This window comes from Microcaecilia unicolor, chromosome 7 (genome assembly GCF_901765095.1).
Source record: "Microcaecilia unicolor chromosome 7, aMicUni1.1, whole genome shotgun sequence".
Classification (NCBI taxonomy): Eukaryota; Metazoa; Chordata; class Amphibia; order Gymnophiona; family Siphonopidae; genus Microcaecilia; species Microcaecilia unicolor.
This window is the reverse complement of record NC_044037.1, coordinates 20,764,526-20,791,364: the sequence shown is the minus strand read 5'-3', so window position 1 is coordinate 20,791,364 and position 26,839 is coordinate 20,764,526. Positions and strand designations below refer to the sequence as shown.

General features: G+C 44.8%; 2 protein-coding genes across 2 annotated transcripts in view; one reads left to right on the top strand and one right to left on the bottom strand.

Annotated features, from left to right (window-relative positions):
* PSMD10 (proteasome 26S subunit, non-ATPase 10) lies at window positions 1-13,830 on the bottom strand. Its single transcript, XM_030209220.1, has 5 exons — window positions 13,592-13,830; window positions 7,856-7,954; window positions 1,536-1,682; window positions 1,269-1,435; window positions 1-539 (listed from the first exon to the last, which is right to left on the bottom strand). Exons 1-5 carry the CDS (start codon window positions 13,706-13,708, stop codon window positions 386-388), a joined length of 684 nt encoding a protein of 227 aa, XP_030065080.1. The 5' UTR covers window positions 13,709-13,830; the 3' UTR covers window positions 1-385.
* Window positions 13,831-14,298: 468 nt separating this feature from the next.
* Window positions 14,299-26,839, top strand: part of ATG4A (autophagy related 4A cysteine peptidase) — a 33,718-nt gene continuing 21,177 nt past the window's right edge. Inside the window, exons 1-4 of the mRNA XM_030210183.1 lie at window positions 14,299-14,455; window positions 16,737-16,859; window positions 23,133-23,204; window positions 24,730-24,828. Coding sequence (XP_030066043.1) covers window positions 14,446-14,455; window positions 16,737-16,859; window positions 23,133-23,204; window positions 24,730-24,828 — 304 coding nt within the window. The 5' untranslated portion in view covers window positions 14,299-14,445. The remainder of the gene's footprint in view (window positions 14,456-16,736; window positions 16,860-23,132; window positions 23,205-24,729; window positions 24,829-26,839) is intronic.

Here is a 26,839-nt window from a genome sequence, read left to right as displayed (position 1 = left end):
AAAAATGCATTTTGATCCCAACATGTTAAAGGCCTTTTTTCATTAAAAATAATAAGAATGCAGATATTACAGGTGGATGTGGACATCATTAAGACCTTGCAGGCCCACCCTGTGCTCGAAGGGAATGGATACCAAGAGCCACACTATGCTCAAGTACCAATGAAGTGGGTTCTAGGCAACCCTTTGTTCTAACTGGACAAAAGCAAGTCGAGAAGAACATTTTCATAGCAATACAGAAAACTCAAGTCCCAGGTCTTCACATAAGCTTAAAATGGTAGATGACAACAAATGCGCATCTTGCAGCTGATGCAGCAGTCCCATAAGAAGCAAAACGTAACTACAGACATCCTCATTTTTCACGAGAGAGTCAGGGCTGCTGGGGTTGTTAGCCTTCCATCATCCTCTTCAATAAGGCCCCCAACCCTCCTTTGGCAACCTGCAGTGGCGTCTTCTCTTCTTTATTCTGGACGTATATACTTGCACCGTGCTCCACCAACACCTTCGCCTCTTCGATTCTCTCTTCATCGCAGGCTAAGTGACTGGGACATGAAAGCACATCGTTACTAACCAGTGGCGTAGCTACGTGGGGCCTGAGGGGGCCGGGGCCCCCGCAGATTCACCCCAGGACCCCCGTCCCGGCGAACCCGCCCCCGCCTACCTTTACTTTTGCTGGCGGGGGATCCCACTCCCCGCCAGCCGACGTCTTCTCAGTCCTTCCTGCTCTTCAATTTGTTTGCTGACGTCCTGCACGTAATTGTACGTGCAGGACGTCAGACTCAGAGAACAGTTCTGTTCCCTGAGTCTGACGTCCTGCACGTCAGCAAACAAATTGAAGAGCAGAAAGCGACTGAGAAGACGTCGGCTGGCGGGGAGTGGGATCCCCCGCCAGCAAAAGTAAAGGTAGGCTGCAGCGGCGGCGGGTTCGCGGCGGGAGGGGGGGGGGGGCGGCTAAAATGTGCCCCCTCCCCCGGGCTCTGGACCCCTCCCCCACGGAAGGCTGGCTACACCCCTGTTACTAACTACAGTCTCTACCAAGGGTATGCAATAGCATGCAGACATCACTGCACCAGACAGCAGATTACTCTGGGTGACTTCCATTTATTTTCACTGTCTCAAGGGTTCCACCCCAGTCCTGTAAACCTCAGATTAGCCGAGCCAGACCTGTGCTAGGAGGCCAATGTGAACGGAGGAGAAGATGAACAAGACAGATCAAGAGACAGACAGTAAATAAAAAAAGAAAGAAAGAAACAAGTCATATAGCTACTCACAGTGGTGTGTTTCCCTCTGTGTCCTGTATGTTGGTGGAAGCTTTGTGCTTTAACAAAAGCTGAATCATTCTTAGATTTCCTTTGGCTGCTGCCCTGTGTAATGGAGCTGCCTCCAAATGATCGGTTGCATCTGGATTAGCTCCATTGCTTAACAACAGGAGCGCTATCTGGGAAAGACAAGGGCAAACAATCAGGGGTGGGGGGTGAAGGTTTACATGGTCTCACAAAGCCATATGCTGCAGTAAACTACAAGGGTTAGCAGCGTACCTCATGCCTGTTTTTGGAGGCTGCGTAATGTAACGGAGTGCAGCCATTCTGATTGACAGAATTCACTTGGGCACCTTTGCCGATGAGGGCTTTCACAATGGCATCACGGCCAGCGGAGGCAGCAATATGCAGAGGGGTCCAATCGGCCTGTTGGGAAGTATAACACAAGAAAGACATCAATATACCGCAGATCATGTTGCTTTAGAAGTCCTCTTCTGGCCTGCTGTGAATCCAGCAGGTACTTTTTCTTGCATCTTGCCAGGTTTACCATTTTGCATGAATTCCTTTTTTTTATACTCGTATTTGCTTTGCGTTTTTATCTTTGTACAAAAACAGAGAGGTGTGGTAGCCGTGTTAGTCCACTCTTAAGGTTATCAATAGAAATCAAACAAAATAAAACATTGGAAAGAAAATAAGATGATACCTTTTTTATTGGACATAACTTAATACATTTCTTGATTAGCTTTCGAAGGTTGCCCTTCTTCGTCAGATCGGAAATAAGCAAATGTGGTAGCAGATAGTATATATATAAGTGAGACATCCAAGAATTACTTTGACAGGGTGGGAGGGTGGGGTTGGGTAGGAGGTATGCATGGGGACATCAAAGCATTTCATTGATATTCTAACAGGATGGGTGTGGGTAGGTGAGAGGAGGGTGATACAGAGAAATATAATTTTATGGTTTATAATGGGCTAGAAAACCCAGATCCTTGTTAAGTCCTGTCTGTTGGGTGTCAAAATGATTGAATATTTTGACACCCAACAGACAGGATCTGGGTTTTCTAGCCCATTATAAAACATAAAATTGTATTTCTCTGTTTATCACCCTCCTCTCACCTATCCATACCCATCCTGTTAGAATATCAATGAAACGCTTTGATGTCCCCATGCATACCTCCTACCCACCCCCACCCTCCCACTCTGTCAGACTGTCAAAGTAATGCTTGGATGTCCCACTTATATATACTAGCTACATAAACAGAAAAAGTCAAAATTAGTTGACACTGGATGCATCTGTTGGTCTTCATAGAGACTCTCCAGTGTACATGTGGTGTGCAGAGATATTGCACCACACAGTCAGTGTTTGGGCTAGACCAAAACACATCAGACCTAAATGGAATCCCTGCATATTACAAGCTGGTGGAAACACTAAAGTCACTTAACCCTCCGTTACTTCAGGTACAAATTTAGATTTAAGCACTACAGAGACAGGAAAATACCTACTGTACCTGAACAACTCACTACCCAACAAAGGCTTTCCAATAACTCGATCACTCTCGCCCTTCCCAGCCATGAGTCTGTCTCCGAGTTTCTTTGAATGAGCCAATCATCCAGATAAGGATGTACCCAAATACCTTTCTTGCTGATGAAAGCTGCCACCCTTACCATGACCTTGGAGAAGGTCTGAGGTGCTATAACCAGTGGGGAAAGCACTGAACTGAAAATACCAGCCAAGTACCCGGAAGACGTACTGAGCCAAACTGACAAGTTAAAGAGTGAGAAATCACCTCCACCAGATGGCATACACCCCAGGTTACTGAAAGAACTCAAACATGAAATTGATGATCTGCTGTTAGTGATCTGTAACCTGTCATTAAAATCATCCATAGTACCCGAAGCTTGGAGGGTGACCAATGTAACGCTGATTTTTAAAAAGGGTTCCAGGGGTAATCCAGGAAATTAGACAGGTAAGCCCAGTGTTAATGCTGGGCAAGATAGAGCATTGGAACACGCAGACAAACATGGTTTAATGGGAGAGTCTGCATGGATTCTGCCAAGGGAAGTCTTGCCTCACCAATCTGCTCCATTTCTTTGAAGTTGTGAATGAACATGTGGATAAAGGTGAGCTGGTTGATGTACTGTATCTAGATTTTCAGAAAGCTCTCAACAAAGTTCCTCATGAGAGACTCCTGAGAAAATTAAAAAGTCATGGGATAGGAGGCAATGTCCTTCTGTGGATTAGGCCAGTGTTTTCGAAGTCCAGTCCTGGAATACCCCTTGCCAGTCAGGTTTTCAGGATATCCATGATGAATATGCAAGAAAGAGATCTGATATAATGGAGGCAGTGCATGCAAAAGAAGTTCATATATATTCATTGTGGATATTCTGAAAACCTGACTGCCAAGGGGTATTCCAGGACTGGATTTCGAAAACACTGTATTAGGAATTGGGTATTGTACAAAAAACAGGGGGTATTTTTCTCAATGGAAGAGGGTAAATAGTGGAGTGCCACAGGGATCTGTACTGGGATCAGTGTTATTTAACATATTTATAAATAATCTGGAAATTGTAACAACGAGTGAGGTGATTAGATGACACAAAACTATTCAAAGCTGTCAAAACGCATGTGGATTGTGACAAACTGCAGGAAGACGTTAGGAAATTGGAAGACTGGGCATCCAAATGGCAGATGAAATTTCATGTGGACAAATGCAAAGTGATGCACGGTTACCTGATGCTAGGGTCCACCTTAGGAGTCAGAACTCAATAAGAAGATCTATTAGAGACTATACTCTGAAATCTTCTGTTCAGTGTGCAGAAGCGGCCAAAAAAAGCTAGGAATTATTAGGAAAGGGATGCAAAATAAGACCAAGACTATTATAATGCCTCTGTATTGCTCCACGGTGCGACCTCACCTTGAGTACTGTATTTAATTCTGGTTGCTGTTTCTCAAAAAGGATATAGCAGAATTAGAAAAGATTGAAAGAAGAGCGACTAAAATGATAAAGGGGATGAAACTCCTTCTGTATGAAGACAGGCTAAAGAAGTTAGGGCTCTTCAGCTTGGAAAAGAGACAACTAAGGGGGATATGACTGAGGTCTATAGAATCCCGAGTGGTGTAGTGAATCAATCTTTCACACTTTCAAAATGTACAAAGACCAGGGGTCACTTGATGAAATTACATGGAAATATCTTTAAAACAAATAGGAGGAAATAATTTTTCACTCAAACAGTTAAGCTCTGGAACTAGCTTCTGGAGGATGTGGTGATTAGCACATCTGGGTTTAAAAAAAAGATTTGGACAAGTTCCTGGAGGAAAAGCTCATAGTGTGTTACATTGAGATGGACATGGGGGAAACCGCTGCTTGCCCTGAGATTGGTAGCACGAATGTTGCTACTAATTGGGTTTCTGCCAGGTACTTGTGAGCCGGATTGGCCACTGTTGGAAACAGGATATTAAGCTAGATGGACCATTGGTCTGACCCAGTATTGCTATTCTTATGTTCTTAACCACAGATCGCTGACTGCACATGGAAGTATGCCTCTGAAAGATCCAGAAAGGTGAGAAAATCCCTGAGACACACCAAAGCTATCACTGAGCGTAAAGTCTCTATACAAAAATTGGGAACCTCCAGGTAAAGCATGCATCTCTTTGAGATCTAAAACTGGTCAAAACAGCCCTCCCTTCCTGGGCACGATGAAATAGATGGAATAGTGACTCGTGCCTTGCTTGGTAGGCAGCACAGGCTCAACTGCTTCCAAGAAGAGTGCATGCTGCAGTGTCTTTTTAGAGCCAAACTGCAGGGACACACCATAAAGGTATCTGAAATAGGCTGCACCAACTCCAGGGCGTAACCTCTCCGTACAACCTCCAAACCCAACGGTGCGAGGTCATTAGGGCTCATGCCTAGTGGAACAGGCAGAGCCAACCGCCCCCCTCACCCCGTCGAGAGAGGGCCCACTGGGGGCCTTTGACAGCAGAGAAGGAAGTACCACCATCCCTGTTCCTCCTTGCCCCTCTGAAAACTCACTCTGGCAGCTGAAGAGGAGGCCTTACGGCTCAAGAACCAGCAGCCTCAGTGCTGGGAATGTGACCTACGGTAGATCTAGACAACTGTGCTTTATCTTTGGACAGATACCGAGGTCTGGATTCCTCCAAATCCTTGACCAGTTTTTCTAAGTCTTCTCCAAACAACAAGCGTCCCTTAAATAGGAACTTATTGAGGTAAGTCTTAGAGACGGCATCCACCAATCAATTCCGCAACCATAGCCAACCCCAAGCCATCAAAAACACAGCAACTGAGCTGGCAGAGATCCTGATCAGATTATACAGGTTATCAGGCCCAACTTGAGCCTTCCAGCCTCAGGATATACAGGAAACCTCTGCAACCATTGCAGAATTGCTTTGGCTACATAGCCTCGTGGAGGCACCAATGGTTTGCTTTAAGAGCTGTTCTACCTTACTATCATGATACCACCCCTCCCTGAACTGGGATGTTTAGGATTATGAGCACAGGTTAGCACCCCAGCACAGGTTAAAAAAAAAAAAAGGCAGAGGCTGACAAGCCATTCTGGAATCTATCAGAGATTGAGAAGTCTGTAATTTATTAAAGAACATGAGACTGTGTAAACTCAGGCATTTTATACCCTTAGGAGGCAAAGCAGGCCTTGGGAAATAAACTAGTATAAACAGAAGAGTGTGATTTAGTAACTGAAGCGAAAATATATGGTGAGAACAGAATGATCTCTCAGGAAGATAAGTGCTGAAGTATGTGAACAATTGAATCAGAGCATTACTTTGGAGAGGTAGAGGCAGACCACATGTTTGTGTCCCCTCCTCTCCACATGAGAAACTAGCATTTGTAATTGTAACTTTATCTTGGTAAGAAATTAAAGAATTGCTTTTCTCATACGCTGGCCCTCATAGTCTTTTATCTCTCTAAATTGCGGGTGGTTGGTGAGTACTAATTTGAGAGGTGATACAAGCAGCCTAAAAAAAAAAACAGATGGTGGTCTTTGAAACAAACAGATAAAAGGTGACCTCCTTAGGAAATGTCAGGGGCCTATCCGGGTCCTGCTACAGAAGACACAGTATAACTCAGTTTTTTGGTATCCTGGGCCTCAAATCCAGAGCTCCTCATTCTGCTAGGACCATCTCAGGGCCCTGTAAAGGGAAAGGACTTTGGAATGAGGGGGATGGGGTGCTTCTGGAGGCTCTCTAAGATCACCATTAGAAACCTCTAGCTGTACCAACCATGAAATGCAGAGTGCCGCCAGCATTGACCTGGTTCGCACCCTTTCCAGGGTTCCCTCTACAGCTGGGTTGCCCAGGCTACCTCTGCTCCGCCACACTGCCTGACCCTGTCTCCTGGCTGTGTGAAGTTTCTCTCTTCTTTGTTCCCTTTTTTTTTTTTTTAAAGGAGCTGCTGCTTTAAAACAGCCTCTCTATTTTTTTTTCCAAAGGACTGGCAGACAGAACTCCTGAGGTAGGGGTGAGGAGACAGCCAAGAAAAAGGAGATACACTTACCCCACTAGCAGAAGCAGCTGGGGGCCACTGTTGACCTCAGCACTTAAAGAAAGCCTGAAGGCTAAGCTCAGAGCTACGAAGGCCAATGTCACTCCAAGCTCAATGAAGGAAGGTTCATGGGCTGATCCCGAGGGGTCCTGGCCACAGACTAGACCTCATAACCTAGGAAGTCCTGCCACACCAGTCCACCGTGAAGCAGAGAATTAGCTGAGTGTTTCAGGCTACACCACTCCATCCATCAGTGATATCACCGAAATATTCACATTTCTCTGCTGGGGTGGGGGCGGGGGAGGAAGGAAACATAAATCTTTGGTCTGGACTAGTCCAGAAAAATGACAAGGAAATAGAATTAAGTCATTTATTCATTTTTGCAACCTGCTTTTCTTGTATGTAGTTTCTTCTATTTATTCTTTTGTCACTTTCTCCTTTAACAGTTAACAACAGCACCAAGCAAGTGCCCTTGTTTGCAGGGAGAAACTTCCGAAACGGAGCTCTGTAGAACCCGCTTATCGACCCATTTGACTAGAGACTTGGCATTCAATATATCTGTTCATTTTTTTGACTTGATTTCAGAGAGAGAGAGAGAGAGAGAGAGAGAGAGAGAGAGAGAGAACATTTCCTATAGATTTCACTGTATAAGCGCTGTTTATTTTGGTGCACTTTTGTTCACAAGTAGTTGTGTCCGATGATGGTGTGAAGCTTCAGCTGTTATGTGAATGTTGTTTCACTCGAATGCATACCTAAATAGAGCACTATCTCTTATCTCAGTTTGAAATTTTACACTGAGGACTCAACTAATTTCGCTAATTATTATTCTACATTTCTCTCTATTATCAGTCTTCTATGTCTGTACAAAAGGAATATATTGAGTATTTTTGAGTTAAGCTTGTTTGCAGGGAAGCAGAGGTTCTCGCCCAACTCTCCTTAATGTGAGTTTGTCAACACAACCTTTAAATTACTAGAAATTATTCATCATGATAATTTTATTACCCTTGCTGTTTGACTTAAACAATTCAAAGAAAGGCACGTCCTTCATACATGTTCAATGGCATATAAGGCTAAAAATCTTACATCATCTTTAGAATCCACTGGAGCGCCCAAGTGTAGCAAATAATCAACAATGTCTGTATGTCCAGCCGAGCAGGCCCAGTGCAATGCTGTTCTGTTATCCTGCAGGGGAAACAAACAAAGAAATGTGAATCAACAACATAAGAACATATATTACAGAGGCTACGTCACGTTGGGATCTATACACAGTATTTGGACAAGGCTCCTATTTTTTGCCTTCAGCTGATATGTTAGTAGTGTTTACATTGTACTGTTGACACCAAGTGACCTCTGATGTAGGCGCTGTGTGCCGAAACACGGCTCGTGTCAGGTCACCGACGTACAGGACTGTGTGATTGACTGATCTGCGCTTGGCCACTGTTTGGAAAACAGGATACTGGGCTAGATGGACCATTGGTCTGATCCAGTATGGCTACTCTTATGTTATTGGTGTATGTACTTATACACACTTTTATACAAGTCTTTTCCTACCTTTAGAACACAGAAAAATCAATATAACATGGTGTACAAATTAAAGCAAAGGGATTGACCTATGAATCAGTGGCAGACCTCGGCAGCTGCTGGTTAGTCTTTGTAGCTGTAATTCACATACAATCACATCACCATCTTGAACGTGGTATACTATGTTATGAGGTTGTTTTACTAAACTGCGGTAAATCTGGGATTAAAGGCTTAACATGAGACTTTCCTGCGTGGTAAGCTCAGACTAAGAGGCATATTTTCAAAGCACTTTGGGAGGCTAAGTTCCATAGGTTTCTATGGAACTTTGGGAGGCTAAGTGCTTTGAAAATGAGCCTCTAAATGTAGCATTTTTAGGGGGCCTTTTGTTTTAATTGCAGATCATATGCTAATGTTTCCGTTAGCGTACGGAACCTACAAAGAATTAACACAGAAGCACTTACCGCCTCCTATTTAGGAGGTGCTAAATGCTCCCACGTATTTCTTAAAAAAAAAAAAAATCAGTAACTTGAAGGTTAACCTGCACAATCAGGCAAAATAACAGAAAATGCTCTAATGCATTGTGCGTAGCCTTAGAATGCACTAACTGCGCATTAAGAAGCTGATGCTCAGAAGCAAACGCGGGTGCTAGAGGCCTTTAGCACTAGACTAGCGCCTGCATTTACCAGTGCAAAATGTTCAAAGGCCCTTACCACGAGAAACACTTAGCACTGATGTAAGCCTTTTTAAACTGATATAAGCCACTTTGAGCCTGCCCATGGGTGGGAAAATGTGGGCTATAAATGCTACAAATAAAAAAACAAGCTTGCCTACAATCAGCACAAGTGGCATGCTAGTGTAGTCAAAATCATGTAAATGAGGCCATTTCCTATTCCCTCCGAAGCTCGAAGAAGAGAGTGCAGAACAAGGGCACCCTCACCACTGCAAACCCTACGCTGACTCGGAGCTGGCGTTAGGGTGCCTATCGATATTGACAGATAAATTGTTAATATTTTGGGCTTATTTTTCCTGCCGGAGTTGATAAAAAGTTGCTAGTACAATAACAAGGGTTTGCTTGGGGATCTGATAAATGAAACCTCTGTGCTGATCAGGGTCGGTGCTTGGGTCTCTGGCGCTGCGCAGCCCCCCTCCCCCCACCCAGAATCTCCTCTCTCTCTTCTCCCTCCCCGCACCCTTTTTCAGTCCAGTGCCTTAAAAGGTGAAGAACAAAAGTTTTTTTGTTTTTTTTTTACTTGACACCTTTTTAATTTATTTGAAAACCTTCCTATATGTAGATAGAAATATCATGAAATAAAATTGAATATCACAAAAACTGCTTAAAAAAATTATTGCAGTTGGTGGAAACAGAACTACATTGTTCTATAAATACAGTAATATATGGCCAAATTTCAGTGATGATATCCTGTTTACTGATGGGTTCATCTTAACTGTTGTTGTTGAGCCTGCTAATGGGTGGGAAAATGTAGGATACAAATGTTACAAATAAATAATCTGCCTTGGGAAGCCTGGTGTTATAAAGATGATGATAAGTAAAATTAAACTCTCCTTTCATTGGGGCACATGGAATCACATCTTCATCTCATCTCTTTTGTACAAATGGATTATTCTGTTTTGAAAATGTTTCAGGGACAAGTGGTTTTCATAAGTCAAAATAAGAACAAAATATATTTTCTTTCATGCAGATCTCTCATTTGTTTTAACATAACTAAATGGGCCTTAAGCCCCTAATGCAGTCCATTGGTTATCTTATATTTGGTCCTTGTGATGACTTATACTGTGCCAAAACCTGCCCCCACCCCCCCCACAGTAATGTCGCCATCCCCCTCCAGTGTACTAGAGTCCTACCTTGCTGCCCCGCCTTGGTGGTGTAGTGGCCTCTGCGGCTGCAGGAAAAAATCCCACTCTTTCCTGCCCGCTGCCGCTACTCCGTCTCCGAAGCTCTCCGCTTTTCTCTTCTGTGCTGTGGGTGCCGCCGCAGTGTTTTCCCAAAATGGCTGCCGAGACTACCGCCGGAAGCCTCAGCAGCCATTTTTAAAATACAGCGGAGCCCTCCGCGGCACAGAAAAGCGGAGCGCGCTGGAGACAGAGTAACAGCAGCAGGCAGGAAAGAGTGGGATTCTTTCCTGCCCCCGCAGAGACAAGTACACCACCAGGGCAGGCGGCAAGGTAGTAGTACATGGGAGGGGGATGGCGGCATTGCTGTGGCAGTGGGGGCAGGGTAATCATGGCAGTCTCTGGTACCCCCCCCTGAATGTTGGCACCTCCCTGCCATACATACCCTGCTTACCGTGTTTCGCTAGCCCCAGTGCTAATAGCCTCAATAATCACGTTTCTCCGTACCTTTTTCTGAAATCATGAAATAACAGGACACAGAGAGAAACTCTAAAGGCGTGTTTGGAGAAGGCAGGGGAATGGGTTGGTTTGATCAGAAACGTAAAGATCTTGGATCCAGCGACATGTCTGTGCTGGTGCCTCTTCCCCCTGGCCATGCGCTCCCTGCCCCCTCCCCCCCTTAACTTCCTAATGCTTGATGCTAACCAAAGTTCCCATGTCTGTGGGAAAACCGCATTCCTTCATGAGAAAATTTGAAAAGCTATGGGTTGTGGCTTTTTGGTTGTTTTTCACCACCGGGGCCCGCGGGTTGGTAGGTTTGTCCCCTTGACATCCTATTGGTCAAATTTGACCAACAGGAGGGCGAGGGAGGCGGGATCCAGCTCGCTTTAAATGCCTGGCCCCCCTCCTCTCTCTCATTGTGTCATTTGGAGGGGCTGGTTATAGGGACTCCCTGTATTTGTGCAGAAATGTTTTCACCTAGTAAAGGGCCACCAAAACAGACATCATGTTATGAGAATCAGGTGCTTAACAACCAGACTTACTATTTATAAGTACAATTTAAAAAGAAAACATTAATTAGATTGAAAGCTGGGAGCATTTAACATCTTTTTTTCCCTGTGCCTAGATCAAAAGAAAAAAGATGGCATGTGGGAATTTGCTCCTTTTGTTTTGTAGAATGAAGGTATATTATAAAACTGCACTTGCCTTTTTTTATTACTACTATTTTATAGAGCTATTACATAAAGAGGGAAGGGGTTCCTTCTCATGTTCTGTGGGGGGGGGGGGGGGGGAAATCTGTTGGTTCAGGCTGCTTGTTATGTGAATACCCCATCACCATTTCATTATTGCTACTAAGTATTACATATTAAGGGCATCTGCTTTGAAAACTTTGTTTATCCAGTTTTTAAACGCACATGGTTTTACTTTTTAAACCCAAAGGTGAATCCTAAGGCTGGTTGCACAATTAGATATAAACCGTGTTATTTCTGACTTCACTTGTTTTGGACTGCTAAGTGCTTACACAAATTAATTTTAAAGTCTACTTTTTACGAAAAAGAAAAATGAAGATAGTTTGAAAATGTTATTATTATTAATAATAATCCTATATAATAATTTGCACCATGAACGTTCCATGAAGCTGCCTGGGCCCGTGCCTCCATTCTGATTGGCTGTGCCTGGGACTGAAGCCTCAGATGACGTCATCCAGAGAGCCCAAGCAACAGCAGTGTGGGCCCGGCCCCAAGCAGCTTCATTGAATGTTCATCTTGCACTCCCAACGTTCCAATGTCTCTGGCTGCATTCGTAACATTGAAATGTTGGAGGAGCAGTTTCAGCCCTTCGCCACGCCCCCCCCCTCCCCCGAGGTCGCCGCAGCCACTGCTCCACCCTCCACCCCGAGGTCGCTGCCGCGCCCCCCCTCTGTCCAACGTCAGCTGCCATTTCTGGCCACTGCTGCTTCTCCTGTTGAGCAGCAGCGGCCGGTACAAAAACAAAAAAAGCAACTTAAACCTGAAAAAAATGCTTTTAAAAAGGAAGCGGAGCACCGCAGGCAGCCATCAGGCATTGGCTGTCAGCTCTGCAGCCGCTCCTTCTCTCACCTCTCACGTCGCTGCGCTCCTCCGGGGTTCTACTCCAGAGGCAGTGATGTACGAGGTGAGAGGAGGAGCGGACGCAGAGCTGACCGCCGATGGCTGCCTGCGGTGCCCCGCTTCCTTTTTAAAAGCATTTTTGCAGGTTTAATTTGTTTTTTTTTTTGTTTTTGTACCGGCCGCTGCAGCTCGACAGAAGCAGCGGAAGGAGGGGGGGGAGGGAGCGGCAGCGACCTCGGGAGGGGGGGTGGAGGGGGAAGCAGTGGCTGCGGCGACCTTGGGGTGGGAGGGTGGAGGGGAGGAGCGGTGGCACCTGGGGGGGGTGGAGGGGTGAGTGGCTGCGACCTCGGGGGGGGGCGGGGCAGCAAAGGTGGGGCCTGAGACCACGGGGGGGGGGGGGGGGTCCTGAGACCTGAGGGGAGGGGGTCCAGAGAGGGGGGGAGGTATCTCTGTCACACACACACACTCTCTCTCTCAGTCTCTCTCTCACTCTCAAAAACTATCTACCACACACTTTATATCTCACACTGTATCACAGTCACTCTCTGTCACACAGTCACTCTCAAACACTCTCTTGATCTCATAAACTCTCGCTTTCACAGACAGTCTGTGCATCACACACATACTCTCTCACACTATCTGTCTCTCTCTCACACACACTGTATCTGTGTGAAACACACTCTCTCACACTCACTGTGGCTCACATACGCACTCGCACACACTCTCTCACAGACACACTCGCACCCACTCTCACTCTCTCTCACACACTTTCACACACACTCCGAGGAAAACCTTGCTAGCGCTCGTTTCATTTGTGTCAGAAACGGGCCTTTTCTACTAATAATAATAATAATATGATGATGATGATGATTATAATGACTATGGTGACTTTATTATAACTGTTATAATTAAGATGATTTTGGTATCAAAACTATTGGGCTGTTTTTTTTGCCACAAATTGGACTTGTAAATTTTTCGCTATTTGGCAACTCTGAATCATGCCTTTATTTGCATACTATTAGTGTTGAGCATCAGAGAGTTCTTTTGCAGCACTGTTGAGGCGCTATTTTTCTGGCACGTACAGCACCGGAGTTTTGAGTACGGGGCCCTTTTTAGTAAAATTGCACCTACGTCTGTCAAAAATACGACAATATCCAGAAAATGTCAAAACCTCACAATTTACTAGTCTGACAGCAGCCTTTTAGCCTCTCTTAGGTTGACCCCAGAGTTTGGGATACTTTTAAAGTCTTGGTAGCCTTAAGATTGCGGTTCCCCAGGCGAACACACGCGCAGGTCCCGGCCAGCACCGCTCACACTTGCTGATTCACCCTCTCACCGCAAAGTGCAGCAGGCTCACCTGGTCGGTTCTGGCAACCAGAGACCTGTCTGCCTGGATCCGGGCCTTCAACTCCTGCAGCTGCCCCTTGTAAGCCAGATCGCAAAGCTCCACATCCGACACCGAACCCTCCTCCATAGCCCGCTAGTTCTTCGCGCGCCGCCACCGGTCACCGTCACGCACTCCCTTAGTCTCCACCCCCGGCGCCCTTCCTCCAATCCGAAACGGAGGCAGCCGTGCGCCCGTCCAATCACGCAGCAATTTACTCCCCGCCCGCTCTCGGGCGTCCCGACGGCAGGCACACACTCCCCTAGTCTCCACCCCACGGCGCCCTTCCTCCAATCCGAAACGGAGGCAGGCGTCCACCCGTCCAATCACGCAGCAAATTACTCCCCGCCCGCTCTCGGGCGTCACGGCGGCAGGCACGCACTCCCCTAGTCTCCACCCCACGGCGCCCTTCCTCCAATCCGAAACGGAGGCAGGCGTCCACCCGTCCAATCACGCAGCAATTTACTCCCCGCCCGCTCTCGGGCGTCCCGACGGCAGGCACGCACTCCCCTAGTCTCCACCCCACGGCGCCCTTCCTCCAATCCGAAACGGAGGCAGGCGTCCACCCGTCCAATCACGCAGCAATTTACTCCCCGCCCGCTCTCGAGCGTCACGACGGCAGGCACCTGAGTGGCTCACTGGGAAACGTAGTCCCCTGGCAACGGGGGGCGGCAGAGGAAGTGAGTGGCAGCCGTTTCCGGCAGCTGTGTAGAACCCGCGCGCCGCCCTTCGGCCCGGGGGAGGAGGAGGGCTGTGCGGCGGGGTCTGGACCGGTTCGTTCCTTTGGTCTCAGCGCCCCGGGCGGCTCATCTTAGTCCAGCTGCAGGATGGAGGCGGGTAAGGCCACGGTGATTCCCCCACTCCCACCCCCGTCCCAGAGCCGCGGCCCTCTCAGCCCAGAGCGGAACATGCTGTTGTTGTTATTGTTGTTGGTGCCGGCATTGAGCCGCTGCGTGGCCTTTGCGTGGGACCCAGGTTCCTGTTGCGTGGGGGTGGGTGGGGGATGTGTGTGCAGCCCTTTTCTTTTCCTGTTCTTTTTCTTTTTTAAGTTCTGCTGAGCGCCAGGGTGGGTTTCACAGACCTTCCCTGGGAGCTGTGCTTGTGGAAACGCGTGAAAGGTTCCAACTCAGCTTTTAAGTGTGTTTTTGTACCTAGACACGTCGGGAATGGGAAAGAAACTTTTCTTCCTCCTGTGTCCCTAAAAACTTCATCGTCTTAGAGACAGTGAATAAGTCAGAGTATGTATATCCTCAAACAGTACGTGGAGAGAAGGGTCAAAACAAGTTGCAGACAGGCATAGGAGCGAACTTTTCCTTAATTCTTACATAGTAATATGTTAATTTAGAACAAACCTCTTACTCTGTTCATAACTATATCTTTTGCAATATAATGTAAGCCACATTGAGCCTGCAAATAGGTGGGGTACAAATGTAGCAAATAAAATAATAATAAAACTTTTCAAAATGTTGGTGGGTCTAAAAAACCCAATGGAAATGACTTTCCCCTGTACACAATGACAGAAATATTGGGGGGTGCTGAGCACCCACAGAGCTGACACCTACAGGTGTAGATGATATACTGAATTAGTGCAATAAAAAGGCATCATCTTTTACAACTTGTTGACTGATATTTGTTTCTTCGTATCCAACAGCCATAGGAACCAGCTCTAAGGATACTGAGCATCTCCAATATTAAGCAAGCTCCTTGTTTGTGTACAGGGAGAGAGAATTTGTTAAACCCAATACAAATGAGCCCTGGCTGTGCACCCCAGTCATTTTGAAATATTGGTGTCTATAATGACAACTATCATTCTTTCATGAAAACAGTAAACATTCATTCTTCTGATTTGCTCTACCTTTAAATTACGTTCTTTTCAAAAAGGTGTATAGCCAGGCAAGCTGTGGAACAGTTGGTTATGTTGATCATAAAGTTTAGGATCCTACTACTGCTACTACTACTATTTAGCATTTCTATAGCGCTACAAGGCGTACGCAGCGCTGCACAAACATAGAGGAAAGACAGTCCCTGGTCAAAGAGCTTACAATCTAATAGACAAAAAATAAAGTAATCAAATCAATTAATGTGTACAGGAAGGAGGAGAGGAGGGTAGGTGGAGGCGAGTGGTTACGAGTCAAAAGCAATGTTAAAGAGGTGGGCTTTCAGTCTAGATTTTAAAGGTGGCCAAGGATGGGGCAAGACGTATGGGCTCAGGAAGTTTATTCCAGGCGTAGGGTGCAGCGAGACAGAAGGCGCAAAGTCTGGAGTTGGCAGTAGTGGAGAAGGGAACAGATAAGAAGGATTTATCCATGGAGCGGAGTGCACTGGAAGGGGTTCTCTAGTGTGCAACCCACTTGTCCAGTAGACTACTCCATCACATGGCTTGAGTGATTCAGACAAGAGTGCAGCTTTCCCAAACTTTCTTTCTTTCTTTAATATGTTTTGTGTGTTATGTTTCTCCATCATACTAGTCTGCTTTTCCATTCATTTTCACTATGGGAAAAATAGTACACAATTTGTATTTTTAATGCATTTTGTATGTATGTATTTGAACATTTGTTATACCTTCTTGTGCCATTTTCCTGATAAATTATCATTCAAAATGATTTACATAATATGATATAAAAGTCAGAAAAATAAATAATAGTAAAGATTAAGTCAAAATAAAGTTAGACATTTAAGGCCATTTAAAAAATCAGATTAACATGAAGGAAAAATGTTTTCAATTTTTTCTGAAACCATATTTAAATAAGGCGATGATCACACATATATGCTTGTAGTGAAAAAGGGTAGGGATTTGATACACCACCTTTCTGTGGTACTCTAATCAAAGTAGTGAGGGATAAAAGTAAATAGTAGCCTGGATGAAAGGGGTGAGGATGAGAGCAAGGACACAGGGAGTCTTTTATAAAGGCGTGCTAAAAATTAGCATGCGCTAGACGCTAAGATGCCCATTATATTCCTATGGGCATCGCACTAAAAATTCTAGTCACCTTTATAAAAGGGGCCCATAGTTATTTGACTGAGTAGTGCTGGGTAGAGGCAAGGGATGAGCTATAACAGAACAGTCTCCTATAATACCAGCAAGACAACATTCTAAAATTCTGTTTAAACATTTTAGGTTTACATTCAGTTTTATGCAAGTATGAGAACCAGATCACCGGCTTGTCAGATTATCTTGAAGAATTTCCTGAAACAGATGAACCTGTGTGGATCCTGGGACAACAGTATTACATTAAAGCAGGTATTTGTAGCATTACATACTGTCTGCAGAATATTTTCTTGGGTTGGGGAAGTGAGAGCTGTCTCTTCCCTATATGAATGTATGCTGGAAGTACATCCATAATAATTAGATAAACGACCATAGGACACTGGCAATATAACTTGCTCACATTTTTTTAGCTCTCAAAATGTAACCTGCAGATGTATTTGTGAACAGTAGACTAATTGAGGATAACTTGTTTAGATCATCTAATGCAGGGATTCCCAGCATTTTTTTTTGTTACATTTGTACCCCACGCTTTCCCACTCATGGCAGGCTCAATGCAGCTTACATGGGGCAATGGAGGGTTAAGTGACTTGCCCAGAGTCACAAGGAGCTGCCTGTGCCTGAAGTGGGAATCAAACTCAGTTCCCCAGGACCAAAGTCCACCACCCTAACCACTAGGCCACTCCTCCACTGTTGCTACTATTTGAGATTCTACATGGAATGTTGCTATTCCACTAGCAACATTCCATGTAGAAGTTGGCCCTTGCAGATCACCAATGTGGCCCGGCTTCTGCTTCTGTGAGTCAAGGACGTCAGACTCACATGCGCAGCCTTCTACATGGAATGTTGCTAGTGGAATAGCAACATTCCATGTAGAATCTCCAATAGTAGCAACATTCCATGTAGAAGTCGGCCCTTGCAGATCACCAATTTGACCGCGCAGGCTTCTGCTTCTGTGAGTCTGTACGTGCAGGACGTCAGACTCACAGAAACAGAAGCCTGCGCAGCCTTCTACATGGAATGTTGCTAGTGGAATAGCAACATTCCATGTAGAATCTCCAATAGTATCTATTTTATTTTTGTTACATTTGAACCCTGCGCTTTCCCACTCATGGAAGGCTCAATGCGGCTTACTTGGGGCAATGGAGGGTTAAGTGCCCAGAGTCACAAGGAGCTGCCTGTGCCTGAAGTGGGAATCGAACTCAGTTCCTCAGTTCCCCAGGACCAAAGTCTACCACCCTAACCACTAGGCCACTCCTCCAGCCCCATGAAGAGCCACATGGGCCGTTTTACATCTCTTGAGAGGGCTGGATCTGGATAGGATCCTCCTTGGAGAAGAGTTTGAGTTGGGGAGGAACAAAATGGGGACCTTGTCTGTCCCTTCTGGTGATACCAAATGAGGACGAGAGAGGGGACATGATTCCTTGGGGTGGGTCAGATAACCCTGCATCTTGCTTCCCCTTTTCTCTAACGTTTGCTTCTTAGGATAGTGGGATGGGTGGATGGCACATTATCTCCTATTTGCACACCCCTTTTCACTTCTGCACCTCACTCCCTTGATTATGCCTTGATTATTTTTTAATAATACTGGAAACCACAGAATGTAATTGCATTCTGCTCTTGTTCCTGTCTGTTTTTCTCTTGATTCCCTCTATTATTCTCTTACTTGTAACTCTCTCCCCCACCAGTCCTGCAGCACTTGAGTAGGTGCATCTGCATATAAACCCCATTTATGCAGCTAAAAGCATCTGCACACACATTATGATCCTGCAGCTCCTAGAGCAAGGAGACACAGATACCCCCAGCCCAGTGTCAGAGCTGATGTGCAACTTGGGGAATCAGAGGTCATGGGCGGATTCACTTTCTGCAGGTTTAGCAATCCTGGACAACAGAGGCAATGATTGTTCCTGGCGTTGTCACATTGTCACTTTCTTGGTAGAGGAAAAGGAGGATCTAAGCAGTGGGAAAGTTTGCCAGGCAGTGGTAGAGGGAAGGATTGCTAAAACTAGATGAAATCCCAAAGCTGCAAGAGAGAGAGAAAGAGAGGCAGGATGGAGTGCATGCCAACAAAAAGGTAAAAAAAAAAAAATGCTCCAGGGCAAGATCTGATCTGAAAACAGGAAATGCGTGGATGAGCCACATTAATGGATCTAATCTGGAAAAAAAGAAATGCCTGGATGGGCAGTTTGGAGACCCACGATGTGCTGCTTAGTACTTTGCATTGCAGTGGTAGCTATCTCTGTTGGTGTCCATGTCATAACATTGGGAGCATTATTTATTTTTACAGCACTGTGTATGTCTAGTAGCACTATACAGTGACTAATACCAATAATAGTTTTGGCGATTCAGCATTTTGTTTGTGTATGTATAGTGCCCTTTTTCGATATTTTTATAGTCTGCCAGTTTGGATTTGCTGTTATAATATCAAACATATAAATGACAGGTGACTGACTCACCCGCAAATGCGCAGTAGAGACTTCCCTCTCTGTCTCGCCCTCGCGTCAAGACGTGATGACGTCAGAGGGCGGAACAGCGAGGGAAACGGACGCTGCTGCTGGAGCCTGGAGACGAAGCAACATTGCCGGCACACCAACCTCCATCCCCCCCCCCCATCCCCGAAGCCGCCGCTCCCGCCCCCCCCTCCGTATTGGGCCCCCTGAACTGACATGACAGCGCCTCTCACCTCTGTGTGACATTGACATTAGATACTTGGCTTTATGAAAGCTCCAGATATGGCCATTCCTAAGAAAGCAGCAGGCAAGTAGATGGGGTAGGGTTACCATATTTTGTCCCTCCCCAAAAGGAGGACACATGCCCCGCCCCCTTTCACACCCCACCCGACGCCCTCGCTCCGCACCCTGTCACATTTTCCCCTCCCCCCGTCACACACCCCGTCACTCCCCCTCCCCTTACCTTACTACTGCCCCGGTGGTCTAGTGACCTCTTCGGGGCAGAAAAGAGCCCCCTCTTTCCTGCCTGGAGCGCTGCCCTGCATGCATCCTTCCTGTTCGTGATCTTGGCGCTGATTCAAAATGGCCGCCAAGAGTTGAAGTCTCGCGAGGTCACTTCAACTCTCAGTGGCCATTTTGAATCGGCTCTTTCCTGCCCCGAAGGCGGAAGAGGTCACTAGACCACCAGGGCATTAGTAAGTAAGGGGAGGGGAGGCTAGCAATCTGCCCGTTTGTCTGGATTTCTGGACAAATGGGCAGGCCGCCCACCAGCCTGGCCGTTTGTCCAGAAATCCGGACAAACGGGCAGATTGGCAAAACCTGCCCAGTTGCCCGGACATGTCCTCAAAAAGAGGACATGTCCGGGTAAATCCGGACATATGGTAACCCTAGGATGGAGTAGCCTAGTGAGCAGTGCAGTGAACAATGGGACCCAGGTTCAATTTCCACATTAACTCTTTAATTTTAGTACAAATATGTGAGCCCTCCTGGAACATAGAAATACTTCCAGTATCTAACTATATAGCTAAATATTTAAATGACCTGTAAGCCTGAGGTCTATTGTAGTGGTGGACTTTTAGGTGCAGTAGGTTTTTTCTGTTCCTGGAGGGCTCACCATACAATATGAAAGGGTTTAGATTGGATTTGTACCTTGGTCCGTTTATGTGAAGTCCACTACACTGACCACTAGGCTGCCTCTCTGCCCTGCTGGGATGTCTGTGTGGCCACTTTACTAGGAGTGCTGCCAGATAGACGCACCTATGGCTTGTTTTTTCTACGTTTTCCCCTGGGATTTCTTTTTTTTTGTGGTACTTACAGATGGATGTGTTGAGTGTGAGAATGTCTAGCTCAAAGCTGCCTCGATTTGGATTTAGACGTCATATCAAAAATGCCCCTCTAAACAACTTTCTAGCTTTCAGGAAGGCAGTGAAATCAATTCTCCCTTAACTTGCTTTTACTGAGGAGTGGTATTATATGGTGGCTGTTTGTGTCTTTGACCTGGAAGTTATTACCGTAGTTTACTTGGCCCTAGTCTTTGGATGGATTGTAAAAGAGATTTGTATCTATTTGACTGATTATTATGTTCATTGGTATTGCTAATCATGGATTGAATGTTAGGTATTATTAGGAAAGGAATGGAAAACAAAACTGAGGATGTTATAATGCCTTTGTATCGCTCCATGGTGCGACCACACCTCAAATATTGTGTTCAGTTCTGGTCGCCGCATCTCAAAAAAAGATATAGTGGAATTTAGAAAAGGTGCAGAGAAGGGCGACAAAAATGATAAAGGGGATGAGACGACTTCCCTGTGAGGAAAGGCTAAAGTGGTTAGGGCTCTTCAGCTTGGAGAAAAGGCGGCTGAGGGGAGATGTGATAGAGGTCTCTAAAATAATGAGTGGAGTTGAACGGGTAGATGTGAAGCGTCTGTTCACACTTTCCAAAAATACTAGGACTAGGGGGCATGCGATGAAGCTACAATGTAGTAAATTTAAAATGAATCGGAGAAAATGTTTCTTCTCTCAACATGTAATTAAACTCTGGAATTCGTTGCCAGAGAATGTGGTAAAGACGGTTAGCTTAGTGGAGTTTAAAAAAAGGTTTGGACGGCTTCCTAAAGGAAAAGTCCATAGACTGTTATTAAATGGACTTGGGGAAAATCCACTATTTCTGGGATAAGCAGTATAAAATGTTTTGTACATTTTTGGGATCCTGCCAGGTATTTGTGACCTGGATTGGCCACTGTTGGAAACAGGATGCTGGGCTCGATGGTCTTTCCCAGTATGGCAGTACTTATATGTACTTATGATTGTGGTTATGCTTAAGTCTGGCTGGTTTTATTTGTATTGTAAGTCAATTTGAAACACTTTTATTTTGGATGAAAGAACATAGGAATCCCAGTAAGTACGTAAAAATGCTGGTAACGTGGATTTTGAGGCAGGGAAACTCTAAAAACTGTTGCATTGCGTTCTAAAGTACTGTTCTATGACTGTTGTTCACTTCCTGCCATCCAAAAGCCCACAGTACTGCTGAATGTATTTATGCAATTATGAACTTTACACCTGACACTGACAGGCTTAAATGAGCCTTTTAGAAAAGAGAGGCAATTTAGTGCAATAAATAGAATACATGTAATCATTTTGTACAAGAAATGTGGAAAAATAAATTCAGAAGTACTGAAAAAGGGAAGTGATGATGCTCTGATCCTATCTGTAGACTGGCTTTTGTCTTTAAGACAATGTCAGTGACATCTTAAGATTAGTTATTTGATACACAAATAGGTCATCGAGTTTTCAGAACAAACCCCAATGAATTTGCATGAAATATATTTGCATGCACTGCCTTCTGTGTAGAAGACGCCAAAAAAGGAACGTTCTCACAGAGATCAGACAAAACCAAAGCAGCAATCCAAATAAAAAGAGAACAAAAGAAAATTTCTTAAATAAAATATTTAAAATATATAGCTTTAAGAATAAAAGGAGTTTCAATGTCATTCTTTTGTTCTTAGTTAATATTTATTTATGAATCATAAAACTTAAAGGGCCCTGTTTACTAAGCCACGCTGTAGGTTTGCTAGTGTTTTTAGCATGTGCTAACTCTGAAGACACCCATATATTCCTATGGATTTCTCTAGTGTTAGCGTGTGCTAAAAATGCTAGCGCACCTTAGTAAACAGGGCCCAAAATGTTGATTAATTCCTTTTTTTGGTCTCTATTTGGATTCCTGCTTTGGGGATCACTGCATTAGATGATCTGAACAAGTTAACCCTATTCAGTCCAATGTCTACATATACATCACGTATGACTGGATAGAGGGCACCCAAGGACTGGTTTGAGTGCCACTGTATTCAGTGCTACTATATAGAAAAATGGTAAAAAGCTATCCAGACATTACTGCAGTCCTTCATAGCAAATAATGTTTTTGCAGTTTAAATGCCTCGACAGGAGTTGGTTGGGGCGGCGGGGGGAAGGGATACGGTTAGGTTACTATTTGATTTAAGTTAATATAGGAAATGGGGAGTGGCTTGAATAAGTGGGGTAGCATTTTGCTCTCTTAGTAGGGCAGGTGTGTCTCCATTTCATGTTACATCATCCTTGTAAGGTTGTATCACAAGAAGGGGTGGGATGGGTGAGACCCGAAATGCTTATTTGTGTATTGGTAGAATTTGATTGATTATATTTCTCACTTCTTATTCTGCTGTATAATGGGAGAAGTGTGGGGGGAGGGGAGGAGTGTAATTCGACATAGCATAGTTATCATCTGAGGGATATTTTGAGGGACTACCAAGTTGTTTCAACTAATTGATATGTGTATAATCTGGCAGGGAGTTTAATAGCTTAAGTTGGGGAAGGGAGAAAATGTTAAAATTTTGATGATGGAATTCCACCTTGCTTTGTTCAGTATGTATTGAAAATAGCTTATCGGTGGACCTTGCTGGCAATGATAATATGCTAAATCATCAGTAAAAATTGTTGAAACTAAATGCCCTAGCACTGCATTATATGGGGTTACTTTTTTTTTTTTTTTTTAAGAATTATTTGTAGTGAGAGTTGTACCAAAATTATGTATTTTCAATTGCAGAAAAGTCTGAGTTGTTGTTGGACACAAGTTCTCGACTGTGGTTTACTTACAGAAAAAAGTTTTCTCCCATTGGTAAGTGCACTTTCCTAGCTTTGGACAAAGCTACCCTGTAAATTAGAGCTTCCCAAACTGTGGCTCTCCATAGGTGTATCATTATTCTGCACCTTCGCGGGGGTCACACAGTTTTATTTGGCTGCTGTTATGATGTCACAGTCACAAAAAGATTGACCAGCATTGCTCTAAATCACCTGTGAATCATTTGTCAAAGCAGTCTCTCTAAAAGCGTACATTTGGGTTTAATTATGTCATAAGCAAACTTAGGAAATGTGGTCAGAATATATAAATGATTCTAATAGAATTACATTGCTTGCTCCATTATTTATTTTAAACATGACAGCAAATTTGAAACTACCTACAATGTAACGCTTGGCAGAATGTTCTCTTGTGCGTGGAAACTTTTCACTCGGGTGGGCTTTTAGCCTACATTTGAAGACGGCCAGAGATGGAGCTTGACATACCGACTCAGGAAGTCTGTTCCACCATATGCCTGGAATAGACTTCCTGAGCTGGTCCGTCAAGCACCATCTCTGGCCGTCTTAAAATCTAGGCTAAAAACCCACCTTTTTGATGCTGCTTTTAACTCCTAACCCTTACTCACTTGTTCTGTACCCTTATTTTATCATCCCCACCTTAATATTCCCTTATCTTTTGTTTGTCCTGTTTGTCTTTCCTAATTAGATTGTAAGCTCTGTCGAGCAGGGACTGTCTCTTCATGTCCAAGTGTACAGCGCTGCGTACGTCTAGTAGCACTATAGAAATGATAAGTAGTAGTAGTATATGAAATGCTTCATAATGTTTATGAAATAAATGAAAAATACAAGAGATGTATACAAGCTGGGTCCAGTCCTGTGGCTCATACTTTAGCACGGGCTAGTCTGTGGTCCATTGGAACAAGCTGGAGTCAGGTGATACAATTAGTTTTCTGGGAAGGAAGGCACTTTTCCATGATTGTACCATATTTCTCCAGCCCTTGGCACCCTGATGCTGCCTAGGCGGGCGGTCTGCAGAGAGGAAGAGGGAGAATGCGAGTCCTAGCAAGCGATCCAGATAGCATAGGAAAGTGCACAACATGTATTGGGCACAGGTGAGCGCACAAAAATGCCATCGATGATGGTCTTGCTGACATTGAGCCTGTCCTTGAATTTTCTGGTTCAGCCAGTTGCTTACTAGTTGAGAAAGAAGCAACAGTGGCTTTGATTTATAATAGCAGATGCATCATCCCTTGAAGTGGGAGAGAAGGGTTTTAGGGACACCTTAAATTTCTTTTCTTAATCCAGGATGTGACCCCAGAAGTAAGTTCTAAGATTTACAGTGGGAGCGAGTGTCCCTTTTGAAGGGTAAATGGAAGAGAGTGATGAGTGCTGAACAGAGTCTTAGTTTAATAGTTTAAATCTCTTGATATACCACACTTCTAAATAAATAGTCAGAGTGGTTCACGATAAAACATCATAGAAATTAGGTTCATTTTTGTACACTGTGTTTTAAAAGAAATGTCATTTTCTTTCAGTGGCAATTATTATATAACCCTTGTCCACAGGAGGAACAGGTCCTTCCTCAGACACTGGCTGGGGCTGCATGTTACGATGTGGTCAGATGATGCTGGCCCAAGCTTTGATCTGCAGACATTTAGGAAGAGGTGAGTAACACCATGGTGCATGGAATGCATAGAAGATATTCGATTTTTTTTTTTAGAGGGTGGTTCCAACTTAGGATCTGTAGTGTGTATGCCTGTGATATTTTCATGACCCACTTCGTGGGTGTGGCTTGGATCTCTATCAGGGAGAGAAAACTAACAACTTATAGCAGCAGCTTCAGAGAGCATTTTCCATCTCACAGATAGGCTGCAGAGAATACCCTCTCCTGCTTTAGACTTAGTCCCACCCACCCCTAGAGTGACATGTCTTATATAACCTCCCTATCAACCCACTCATTACTTTACCTCACCCATTTCTATTCTTCTATCACCTTCTCCCACTACTCCAACCAGAGTTACACCTAATCACACTGACCACCCTTCAACATCTTCAGTCCTTCTGTGACTGTTCTCTTGTGCTTGACTGCTTAAATATTTTAAATTTAAGTGCTTTACTTTTTGTCTATTAGATTGTAAGCTCTTTGAGCAGGGACTGTCTTTCTTCTGTGTTTGTACAGCGCTGCGTACACTTTGTAGCGCTCTAGAAATGTTAAATAGTAGTAGTAGTAGTAGTATAAGCACATTTATCATGTGTAGACATTGGGCCGAATTCAGTAAATGGCGCCCGAAGTTAGGCGTTGTTAAAAATCCGCATTAAGCGCCAATTCTATAAAGGTCACTTAGCGCTAAGCAACCTGTATAGAATAGCGGGTATACATATAAAGTATCACATACCATGTAAAATGAGTTTACCTTGTTGGGCAGACTGGATGGATTGTTCAGGTCTTTATCTGCCGTCATTTACTATGTTACTATGATTGCACTTTTTCTGTTTCATTGTTCAAGTTTGCAGACAATAAACGCTATTAGTTTGTTGCCTTTGCCTGTCTGGACTAATAAAGAATCCTGGTGGTTTGTGTGTTGGGTCTGTGAGTGCTTTCTGGGAACTGTGGGACCACTGGAATTGTGTCCTCCAGTAACCTAGAAATTACTGGGGATAATTTGAGAGCAGGAGACTTTCCCAGAGGTGGTTGTGACCCAGTCGGTGGGAGGAGGGTGCTAGTGTACAGCACAAGTGGCAGGTGCAGGTGGACCTGAGCTGTGCTGGGGATAGAGCCTCTTAAGTGGCCGTGGGGTAACCCCAGGTGTGTGGCTAGGCGTTTCGTGAAATCCTCCTTGAAAGATCTTACGCTAAAGACAGCGTACTTGGTGTCTGCTGAATCGGCATTCAGGGTTTCGGATCTTCAGGCTCTCTTGTTGGGATCCCTTTCTGTGCTTTTCAGAGGTGGGGGTCTCCCTTTTCATGGTTCCTTTCTTTCCAAAGTGGTATCAGTATTTCTTCTCAACCTGTCTGTGGTGATTCTGTCCTTTCGCAGAGAGGACGAGGAGGTTCAGTATTCTTCCTGAATTCTCATTAGATACGTATCTGGAAGTCACGAATGAGTTTTGCAAATCGGATAAACTGTTTCTGCATTTTGGTAAACAGAGGCTTGGCCTCATGCCTTCCAAGCCCACAATTGCTAGATGGCTGAAGGAGACTATCGCGTGAGCTTGCTTGCAAGAAAGCGGGCTCCTCAGGCCTTCCGGGCTCATTCTACGAGGTGTACAGTGACATCCTGGGTGGAGATTACCGGAATGGAGGAGTAGCCTAGTGGTTAGTGCAGTGGACTCTGATCCTGGGGAACTGGGTTCGATTCCCACTGCAGCTCCTTGTGACTCTGGGCAAATCACTTAACCCTCCATTGTCCCAGGTACAAATAAGTACCTGTATATAATATGTGAACCGCTTTGAATGTAGTTGGAAAAAAAAAACCACAGAAAGGCGGTATATAAGTCTCATTCCCTTTACTGTCTTCGGTGGATATTTGGAAGGTGACGTCATGATCGACGTGGCATACCTTTGCCAAACACTACAGGTTGGACATTGCAGCATGCTCAGAAGCCAGTCCTAAGGGCGGCGGTGCCACCAGGATTCCACTACCTCTAGGGATTGTTTTTGAACATCCCGTTGGCT